The sequence below is a fragment of the Salvia hispanica genome, chromosome 3, assembly GCF_029641045.1.
Source record: "Salvia hispanica isolate PSC_SH4W2 chromosome 3, Shi_PSC_v1, whole genome shotgun sequence".
In the NCBI taxonomy this organism is placed as follows: Eukaryota; Viridiplantae; Streptophyta; class Magnoliopsida; order Lamiales; family Lamiaceae; genus Salvia; species Salvia hispanica.
The window spans coordinates 65,130,754-65,142,275 of record NC_142694.1 but is presented as its reverse complement, the minus strand read 5'-3'; the positions used below and the strand labels follow the sequence as shown (position 1 = coordinate 65,142,275).

The following is an 11,522-nucleotide window of genomic DNA, read 5'->3' as shown; positions in this document are numbered from 1 at the left end:
ATGGAGGATGATGAGATATTCTCCGGTTTCCTAAATTTCAATATATCCCAAAACATCAATCCTTCTCAAAATTTCGATCCTTCCCAAGATTATTTCCCTAGCTTTGATGATTTTTCGAATTCTAATCAATTCCAAAGTCCAGTTCAAAACCAACCGTCAAGCAAAGACAAATCAAAAACCAACACGAGTGCTTCAAACACTCCACAAGGTTGGAGTGAGCAAGAAGACATGGCATTAATGTCTGCTTGGTGTTTCTTCAGCAAAAATGCAATTGTTGGCACCAACCAAACTAGTTTCCATCTGTGGCAAAAAGTTACTGATCTATATGAGCAAACAAGAAAAGAAAATCCAACAATGGGCCAACCAAGAAGTACGGAGTCATTGAGACAACGCTACAAACGAATCAATGCAAATGTCTCAAAGTGGATTGGTGCATACAAACATGCGCATGATCGAGCTACGAGTGTCCAATCTAAAGAGGACATTGAGAAAACCGCTCAACAACTGTATGGTAAGAACAAGTTTACTCACCATAAAGTTTTTGAGGAGGTGATGAGATACAATCCCAAGTGGGAATTGAAATTGAATAGCACTGGTTCAACGCGTTTCCAGCCAGATGAAGATAGTCTTGAAGAAAGTCGTGGGAGCTCAAAAAGGTCGAAGACTAGTGAGGAAGGAGGACCTCAAATCGACTCCACTCCTGAGAGTCGTTCTTCTACATTGCAACGTCCTATTGGGAGAGATCAGGCTAAAGCTAAGGCTAAAAGAAAAGGCAAAGAAGTTGCAACACCATCATATACAATTCCTAATGATTTCACTGCAGCACTGCGTGAAATGAGAGTCACACGTGAAAGGGAATGTGATATTCAGGAACGGAAGATCAAGGCAGCTATCCTTACTCTGTTGATGGCTAGGAGGGACTTAACTCCAGAAGAAGAAGATCTGAAACGCGCTCTAATAGCAGAATTGTTTGGGAAGTGATCGTAGTTTATCTATTTTCAATGTGTGTTTCTTAGTATGTAACTTTCAACTTCTGTTGCTTAGTATGTAATTTTCAATTTCCGTTGCTTAGTGTGTAACTTTTATTTTCTGTTGCTTAGTATGTAATCTCCAATTTCCGTTGCTTAGTATGTAACCTTTAATTTTTGTTGCTTATGTAATTTCCAGTTTAGTGATAAGCCCTTCAATCAAAGCATGAATAGATAAAATATGCTCACAAGTGGTGGTGGAATCCAATAGAAACCCATGTGATCAAGAATAATGGAAGTATGCCTACATGACAAGTCATTTTCCACTCACAAGTGGTGGTGGAATCCAATAGAAACCCATGTGATCACGAAAATCAAAGTATGACTACATGACACGCCATTCTTCATCACAAGTGGTGGTGGAATCCAATAGAAACCCATGTGATCACGAATAATGGAAGTATGCCTACATGACAAGTCATTTTCCACTCACAAGTGGTGGTGGATTCCAATAGAAACCCGTGTGATCACGAAATTCAAAGTATGACTACATGACAAGCCATTCTCCATCACAAGTGGTGGTGGAATCCAATAGAAACCCATGTGATCAAGAATAATGGAAGTATGCCTACATGACAAGTCATTTTCCACTCACAAGTGGTGGTGGAATCCAATAGAAACCCATGTGATCGCGAATAATGGAAGTATAACTAAATGACAAGCCATTCTCCATCACAAGTGGTGGTGGAATCTAATAGAAACTCATGTGATCACGAAAATCTAAGTATGACTACATTTACAAGTCATTTTTTTAACAACTGGTGGTGGAATCCAAGGATATCACATGTGATCACAAATGATAGTAGTGGAATCCTATGCTCAACAAATTACTTCTATATATTTACTTATATGCTTCAAGAAAATTACACACAAATCATCTCACGATTATTGAGCCAACTCTTCCTTAAAAATGTCATCAAGTTCTAATTTTGAAGCTTTCAATCTTCTTGAAGACAATGAATGGGAAGAAAAAATTGTTGAACAAAATCAGCAACTCGATCAACTAATCGAGGATATAGCTATTTGGCCAACAACCTTGTCTTCACAACCTACAAGCCAGACGGCTAGAGCTAAAAGGAAATACATTGAAAGGAAACGCGAAGAGGGTCATGATATTATTTTCGAGCAGTACTTTGCTGAAGATCCAATCTATCCTCCAGATTTTTTTCGAACAAGGTATCGCATGCGAAAACCTTTGTTCGAAAAAATAATGAACAAGCTCGTCGACACCGACAACTTTTTTGTGCAGAAGCGTGATGCTACCGGTCGACTTGGTATGTCTGCAATTCAGAAATGTACAGCAGCGATGAGGATGTTGGCCTACGGGGCGGCGGCCGAATTGCACGATGAATATTTGAGAATGAGCGCACAACTCATTCGCAAATCTCTCATCAAGTTCGTTGAAGGTGTAATTTCTAACTTCGGCGATGAGTACTTGCGCAAGCCCAACGAAGAAGACTTGGCAAGACTTCTGCATATTGGAGAACAACGTGGGTTTCCAAGAATGTTGGGTAGTATTGACTCCATGCATTGGGAATGGAAGAATTGTCCAACTTCATGGGCTGGACAATATGCCGGAAGAAGCGGGAGTCCGACAATCATCTTGGAAGCAGTAGCATCTCAAGATCTGTGGATATGGCATGCTTTTTTTGGAACTCCAGGTTCGAGAAATGATATTAATGTACTTGATCAATCTCCTATTTTTGATGATATTTTGGGAGGTCGAGCACCGAAGGTCAATTACATAGTAAATGGCCACGAAAAAAATATGGGATATTATCTCACTAATGGCATATATCCTCAATGGGCGGCATTTGTCAAATCTATACCAGGTCCACAAACGATGAGGCACAAGTTGTTTGCTCGACATCAAGAGTCTGCGCGAAAAGATGTTGAGCGAGCTTTTGGTGTCTTGCAAGCTCGTTTTGCTTTTATCAAATGTTCATGTCTTATTTGGGATCATGATATTATGGGGAAAATAATGATTGCTTGCATAATCTTGCACAATATGATAGTGGAAGACGAAAGAAGCACATATTCGAATTATTGTGATCCAGCAGAATTTATTCAAGATCGACTTGGACAAAGTAGTCGTGAGAATGAAGATGGAGATGCGAATAATGATTTCATATATTCTACGAATAGGATTGCGAGTCTAGCTTCTTACATGAAAAACAAAGCCCAACTTCAAAACAGAGAAGCTCACAAAGCTCTGCGAGATGATTTGGTTGAGCATATATGGGCAAAATTCGGCAATTGCAATTGAATGTCTAGTTTTCATCTTATGTATGGGCACCAATTATGTATTTTCAATTTCATATTTCAATTATTGTAATGTATATTTTTTATTTGTTTGTTTTTATAATTTTTAGTTTGTCATTTATTACGTTTTTCTATAAATATATAATAATAAGTATTTCATGTATTAATAATATTATTAAAAGATAATGTAAAAATAAATATATAATAGTGTGGTTGGGTGGTCATTGATAAACCAAGAAAATGTGGGTGGTTGGGTTGGATGACTATTGATGATGTGGAAGATGATGTGGAGGAGATAGAAATGAATTAAATATTGAAAAAATGGTTGGTTGGGTTGGGTTGAGTGGTTGCTGATAAATATGGTCTAAATGTCCAATATTTGACCAGCACGGATTTTAAGAAATTGTTTGACTTTATGAAGTAAAGTGGGTAGAAAAGTTAATAGAATGTGAGGCTTACTTTTATATATTGGTTTACAATAAAATATGAGTAAAATGAGTTAGTGGAATATAAAGTCCACTTACCAAATAAGGTAAAAGTGAAATGAGACATTTATTGGCGGATTAACGAAAAAGGAAAAATGAGACATTTTAATGGCGGACGGAGGGAGTAGTTAATTATTATTTATTATTTATACAATTATACTTTCTCTGTTTTATTGAAGATGATCCATTTTTTTGTCCCAATTAAGATAATTCATTATTAAAAATAAAAATATTTTTATCTCAACTTTATTCCTTTTCTCATACTTTATTCTCTCCACTTAACACATAAAATAAAATTATTTAAGATTTCGTGCTTCCTAAAGAATGGGTCATCTTCGGCGGGAGTACTAATCATATCGACCCAAATGGCACGAAAAGTCTGTATCTCTTAATTTACAAATAATTAATATATTCAAAGATTCTTATCTAGGGATTAAGTCTAGAATGGGCATGTGCATATGTGCTAATCCATATATGCTATGTTTGAAAGGAATTAAGTATCTTGTGTCAAATGTAGAAGTAATCATATGAAGTAAATTAATTTGTGAAGTAGTTGTGGGCTCAAGATGAGATGAAATAGATATTTATATTATTCTAATCCCTTATCATTCTATGCTTAATTCCGCTAACTAAGTTTTAGCCAAGTTCATGAACGACATTTTTAATTTAATGTAAACGTACAAATGGGTCACCATCAAATATTAAATTCTTCGAAAAAATTAAAGACCTTTGCCCTCATTACATGTTCCATAAATTCATGCTCATATTTTGTTGACAAATTGGGGGGGGAAGATATATACATTACTGTCATCAATATCTCAAGTTTAAGCTAAATAATATTAGCATATATTTGGGAAATTTATGTCGTGTTCTTAAGAGTGTCATGGATCTTTCAACTAGCAATATTTTGTTATTTTGGAACAAAATCTAGCAATAATTGGCTTGTCAAATAGAATTGTGAGAATTTGGTTTTATAGGATCTGGATTGTCTCGAGTTGGTCCAGAGGTTTGCAAATGACATCATTTCTTGCTTCTGCCGTTTAATATCTTATAATGGTTTGATAACATTCATTAAATTTCACTATGTCATAATTTTTGAACATTGTAATAAAAAGGTTGGTAATATATACATTGCGGAAAATATTTCGTTAAAAACTATTTCTATTTGGTGGTAAGTTATTAACAATAAAATATAAATGATTCCTTAGATAATATTCTAGTTTTAAGATTTATGCCATTTTCTAATGTCAATCGCGATTATGTTGTATTTTAATCATGAATTTCCTCCGTAATTCTATGTGTTAATGAAACGAGACTTATTCATCATAATAGGTGAACTAAAAGAAAAATTAATAACCATCATGGTAAAAAGCACTCAGTGAAGAGCTACTACGAAAAAATATTAAAATATTCATAATAATTAAATAATGAAACAAAACAAATACTCCATTTTATCTGCGACTGCTACATAAACAATGAAATAGTAAGAGAAAACGAGCAACACTAAGATGTTATTCATCATTTGTAATCCGAAAAAGAATTGTCATCTTAAAAGGCAATTTACCGAGGCATAAAAAGGAACCTCAAATGTTTTGGGCATAACTTATTTAAACATAAAAACGGTATAACAACAATTTATAAAATAAAATTATAAAAAAGACTTAACCCTTATAAATAATTAAATTTTAAATATGTGCTATGTCGCGTTAATTGTCAGCTCTTGAGAGTAGAAATATTATTAATATGATAAAAAAAAAAGACAACAAACTACTACTTTATTTAATTGATAGTAATATACCTTTTGAACAAATACTACTATAAATGGAAAAAACGGAAGATTGATTCCTATCTTTGGGGATAGAGAACTCTAAATTCTTGCATCGGCTGTCTCATCTATTAAAGTGTTAAAATGTTTGACACTCAAGCTTATAAATTTGATGGACTGCCTCTGCAATATTTGCAATATTTTCAGGTACTATATTTCATTACCATTTATTAGTTACTCCCTCTGTCCGTCATTAAATGTCTTAATTTTCTTTTATCATCTGTTCACTAATAAATGTCTCATTTCACTTTTACTATATTTGATTAGTAGATCATACATTTCACCAAGTCATTCAACTCACATTTTATTATAAAACCAATATATAAAAGTAGGTCTCACATTGTACTAACTTTCTCAACCCACTTTACTTTATAAAGTCAAACAATATTTTAAAATCAAATATGGGACATTTAATCATGGACGGAGAGAGTATATTTTAATTTTGTATACATGTTGCGTATGTATATTTGATGAATTTAAATACTCCTCCTATTTTATGTTTCATTTTACGAGTTCTGCTATGTAGATTAGTTAAATGAATTTTTTGAAGAGTAATTATCTAATTGCTCGTTATTGGGTGAGTAATTAATGGGTTGGGATGCCACTAGAAAATTATTTCTCCTGTTCCACCCGAGATATTCTTATTTTCTAATGGCACGAAATTTTAAGACTTCTCTCTTATTTTATTATTATCACTTTTTCATTCTTCCTACTCACTCCGTCCCATTAAAGATAACCCACTTTCCTTTTTGGTTTGTCTAAATAAAGATGACTTATTATTTAAAATGGAAATTCTTTTATCTTATTCTATTCTCCCTCTCTTACTTTACTCTCTCCACTTAACACACAAAATAAAGTTGCATAAAATCCCGTGCCGTCCAAGGAAGGGGTCATCTTCCTTGGATGGAGGGAGTACTTATTATCTTTTGGTTTAATACATTAGCATATTTTTCTTATTCTCGCCGAATTTCTTGCCGATTTCACGCTCGCCGATTGCAATGGTTCGACGAGCGGACCGGTTAGCGCCGGGAATTGGCTAGCCGGTCGCTCACCAACCATTGTGGATGCTCTTAAATAAACTATTAGACTTGTGTTATCAAGTTAGTTAATTCAATGTTTTACTGATTAGTAATCTTTTCTATTATGAGGTTTTATATTGTGTTACATTCCTTTTGTACACCGATGCACCACGGTATAAATGGTGATGTTTTGTACTTTTTCACTCATTAAATCAAAAGGGAAAATATCTTCTCCCATTTCTCTTCTCTGCAATTCTCGATCTCATCCTAGCTCCAATGGAGTCTAGTTCATGATCTTATTATGGTATCAGTGACAATTTTCTTCCGCATTTCATCATATTTTTCTGATCGATTCTGTTTCACGATGAATGGTCGGGGCAATCGAGGTGGCGGTGGTGGTGATCGCAACCATCAAGCAGCCGATGATGTCTCAAGTCCCTATTATCTTCATCCTAGTCTGGTTTTTGTATGTTTCTTGGTAGCTCGTTGATATCTTGGCATTCAAAGAAACAACACACTGTCTCAAGGTCCTCGGCTGAGGCTGAATATCGAGCCATGGCTCTAGCCTGCTGTGAGGTAGTCTGGATCATAGCATTGTTGAAGGATTTTGGCATCTCAGTGAAGCTGCCCGTTCCTCTCTATTGTGACAGCCAAGCAGCCGTTCACATAAGTACTAATCCTGTTTTTCATGAACGGACGAAACATATTGAAATTGATTGCCACACTGTTCGTGATAAACTCAATGAGGGAGTGATTAATCCAGTTCATGTCCACAACTCTCACCAGCTTGCGGACATCTTCACCAAACCACTGTCAGCCGGCCCATTTCAGACATTGCTCTTCAAGATGGACTTCACCACTGTCTACAATCCATCTTGAGGGGGCCTATTAGACTTGTGTTATCAAGTTAGTTAATTCAATGTTTTACTGATTAGTAATCTTTTCTATTATGAGGTTTTATATTGTGTTACATTCCTTTTGTACACCGATGCACCACGGTATAAATGGTGATGTTTTGTACTTTTTCACTCATTAAATCAAAAGGGAAAATATCTTCTCCCATTTCTCTTCTCTGCAATTCTCGATCTCATCCTAGCTCCAATGGAGTCTAGTTCATGATCTTATTATGGTATCAGTGACAATTTTCTTCCGCATTTCATCATATTTTTCTGATCGATTCTGTTTCACGATGAATGGTCGGGGCAATCGAGGTGGCGGTGGTGGTGATCGCAACCATCAAGCAGCCGATGATGTCTCAAGTCCCTATTATCTTCATCCTAGTCTGGTTTTTATATGTTTCTTGGTAGCTCGTTGATATCTTGGCGTTCAAAGAAACAACACACTGTCTCAAGGTCCTCGGCTGAGGCTGAATATCGAGCCATGGCTCTAGCCTGCTGTGAGGTAGTCTGGATCATAGCATTGTTGAAGGATTTTGGCATCTCAGTGAAGCTGCTCGTTCCTCTCTATTGTGACAGCCAAGCAGCCGTTCACATAAGTACTAATCCTGTTTTTCATGAACGGACGAAACATATTGAAATTGATTGCCACACTGTTCGTGATAAACTCAATGAGGGAGTGATTAATCCAGTTCATGTCCACAACTCTTACCAGCTTGCGGACATCTTCACCAAACCACTGTCAGCCGGCCCATTTCAGACATTGCTCTTCAAGATGGACTTCACCACTGTCTACAATCCATCTTGAGGGGGCCTATTAGACTTGTGTTATCAAGTTAGTTAATTCAATGTTTTACTGATTAGTAATCTTTTCTATTATGAGGTTTTATATTGTGTTACATTCCTTTTGTACACCGATGCACCACGGTATAAATGGTGATGTTTTGTACTTTTTCACTCATTAAATCAAAAGGGAAAATATCTTCTCCCATTTCTCTTCTCTGCAATTCTCGATCTCATCCTAGCTCCAATGGAGTCTAGTTCATGATCTTATTATAAACTTTGGATCCACATAGTAGCAAACACATGTAATTCCCAAATGTTTCGGATTTGCTAGCCATAGACCAATTATATTCTGAAACGTGTTTATAGCAAGACAGCAAACTCTAGATCGCAATTAATTAATTTAATATTTGATAAAAAGAATTCCCAAACGCAACTCTAGAGGCATCTCCCACCGTAGCCTGCATTTGTGAACAATGCCTGCTTTACATCTTCTGAACTCACCATTGCTCGTTGCTCAGCATCCTGAAATGAAGCATCCAATTTTTAAGACTTAACTCCATTAAAAAATATTTAAAAAAAAACCAAAAAAGTTAGAGGCCGTGTTCTATTTCAGGTTAATTGAGTCTTTTGTTTTATTGGGGAGGTTTCAAGATTTTTGTCAAAAAATAATCTTAGTTTTACTTTATTCTCTTTTTCTTCCCTCTTACTTTATTCTCTATCCATTTAACACACTATTCTTAATCTTCTTGCCAAACAGAAACGTCTCTATTAACAAGGACGGATGCAGTACCTCATAACATGAAGCTTGGAGAGAAAAATCGTTGAAACAACTGATTACACATTGTTGTATGTCGAGGCCTATACTGTCGAGTGTGGCAAGCGTAGACAGCAATAACCCCGGCTTCACAGTGCAACACACCTCGATTCGAGTATCCTCGCTTCTCCTTTCTACCTCGAACTTGATTCATAAATTCATTATGTCAAATTTGTTATTCACAATTGGAAAGAAAATGAGTTTAAAATATGAATAGAATATACCTTGGGAGGGTTCCTGAGCTGCATTTGGTGCTCCATCACTTTCGCCTCCACGCCTTCTTCCCTTAGCTTATGAATCTTATCAAGCAACTCTCTCATGTAATCAATCGTGTCGCCCAGTATAGACGTCCTATCCATCTGATTCACTACACACTTTTTAGTCCAACGTTTAAATATGGCACGTTTGTTTTCCAGCACATGATTTTATGCACTCTTTCCATCCCTAAATATTTATCAGTTATATTAATTTTTGTCCGTCACATTTTATTTTCTCCTTCCGTTGCATAATAGGAGTCACCTTTGGTATGGACATAGATTTTAAGAAATATAAAAAATAGTGGGTTTGAAAATTTTGTGAAATATGAGCTCCACTTTTTATATTATTTTTATAATAGAATGTGAGTAAAGTGAGTTAGTGGAATGTGAGATATACTTATCATTTACCATAAAGTGAAATGAGACTCTTATGGTGAAATTACTACTCCCTCCGTTACAAAGTAATGGAGGCATTTCTTTTCGACATGGAGATTAAGAAAAATTGTGTTAGGTGAGTTAAGTAAAAGAAGAATAAAGTGAAAAATAAAAAAAATAGAGAGATGAAAAGAGAGTAAAGTAGGTGTGGTAAAATGTGTTGATTTTTACTAAAAAATTTCACTAACACATTCTCACTAACGTGTTATTCAATATGACTCACAATACACTAACTTTTTCTTATCCACTTCCTATTTTTACATTTCTTAAATCCGTTGACAAATAATTAAACGGAAGGAATAGCTTTATCTTTGAGTTAGTGAAGAAAGAACAAAATAAAAAATAGCAAAAAGATAAAAATTTCACTTTTGAGAACAAACCAAAAAAAAAAAAAATGTTTCATCTCCAATACTAGGATTACTTACCTTGCTAATCTTGGGTACGATCGACCGAAGCATGGATAGGCGATCGTTGAGCCGCTTCCGGCGCCGCCTCTCCGCCATCAGATTCTTCGACGGCTGCCCCTGCGGTTTCTTCGATTTGCTCTTCCTCTCGCCGCTAATTTGCGTATTCACTTCCATTGTCGCCGCCGCATAGTCTTCGTGAATCGACATTGGCGGCAGATCGTCCAAGGAGCCCAACTCCGGCGAAGTCAGGGAATCGAAAAAGGGGAAAGGATTGCCGAATTCCGGCGGCGAGATGAGGTCTATAAATGAAGGATTGGTGGATGGTATGTAAAAATCTGGGGATTGAGTGAAGTTCCAAGTGTTTTGGAAGAATTCGGTTGAGAAAGATGAATCGATTATCAATTCCTCTAAGAGACTATGTTGAGTAGTAATCTCCATCACTCTCTCTCTCTCTCTCTTCAATTACCAACAAAGGATATGGTGGAATTTAAGTGGGAGTGGGATGAATATATATATATATAAGACGATTATTGACGAGATTATGAATGACAATTATAGAAAATACTTAATTGTTTTGTGTATGTGTTCTGTTAATATAAGACCTAGAGACTAGAGTGATTAATATATAAATATAATAGGATGGAATCTACTTTTTCTGAGAAATTCCAATTTTATGTATAGAATAATGGTGCTCGGTTTTCCACTAATTTCGCATAGTAGAAGGTGAGCTGCGTGCACACATGTATATATTTCAACTATCCTATAAAAATAGATTAATTAGGGTTACATTAAAAGTACTCCCTTCGTCCAAAAAAAAATAGCTTAGTTTAATTATTTTAGATTGTCCTCTAAAATTTGACAAGTCTAAATATGGACAGTTTTTCATGAAATAATAATAATCTTACACGTCATTTATAACGTAGGCCCACAATCCATTAACACTTATTTCATTACTTTTTTCTTCTCTCTCTTACTTTTTTTTCATCAATATCTTACAAATTGCACATTAAAATCTGTATCATTTATAAGTTTTTCAATATTTTAGAGACAGATGAAGTAATTGGTAAAATATTAGAGAAGGAGAAAAATAATTGAAATAATAAAGTAGATGGTGAAACCCAGAATGATAAAGTGAAAAAATAGGAAAAATTCTATAAATAAATAAATAAGGACTAAGTCTATGATGGAAAAAAAGGAAATTTAACCTATTTTTATAGAAATATACTCCTTTAGTTCGATAGTGGTAGAGTCATTTTGTCATTTTAGTAAATTCTAAAGTAGTGGAGTTATTTATCCATTTTGTAAAAG

General features: G+C 35.2%; 2 protein-coding genes across 2 annotated transcripts; one reads left to right on the top strand and one right to left on the bottom strand.

Moving 5' to 3' along the window:
* LOC148931227 (glutathione S-transferase T2-like) lies at positions 1–981 on the top strand. The gene has a single exon (XM_089066761.1). The coding sequence runs from the start codon at positions 1–3 to the stop codon at positions 979–981; it is 981 nt and encodes a 326-aa protein (XP_088922887.1).
* A 7,541-nt stretch (positions 982–8,522) lies between these two features.
* Positions 8,523–10,754, bottom strand: LOC148931226 (transcription factor bHLH93-like). Its single transcript, XM_089067622.1, has 4 exons — positions 10,233–10,754; positions 9,340–9,474; positions 9,092–9,259; positions 8,523–8,823 (listed from the first exon to the last, which is right to left on the bottom strand). Exons 1-4 carry the CDS (start codon positions 10,650–10,652, stop codon positions 8,737–8,739), a joined length of 810 nt encoding a protein of 269 aa, XP_088923748.1. The 5' UTR covers positions 10,653–10,754; the 3' UTR covers positions 8,523–8,736.
* Positions 10,755–11,522: the final 768 nt, after the last annotated feature.

Bases quoted from the DNA above. Each gene is read 5' to 3' on its own strand.
- LOC148931227 (XM_089066761.1), top strand. From the start codon at position 1: ATGGAGGATGATGAGATATTCTCCGGTTTCCTAAATTTCAATATATCC.
- LOC148931226 (XM_089067622.1), bottom strand. From the start codon at position 10,652: ATGGAGATTACTACTCAACATAGTCTCTTAGAGGAATTGATAATCGAT. The intron at 9,475-10,232 runs GTAAGTAATCCT...GTAGTGAATCAG, and splicing joins TCGTACCCAAGATTAGCAAG to ATGGATAGGACGTCTATACT. The intron at 8,824-9,091 runs GTACTGCATCCG...GCTTCATTTCAG, and splicing joins TCCAAGCTTCATGTTATGAG to GATGCTGAGCAACGAGCAAT.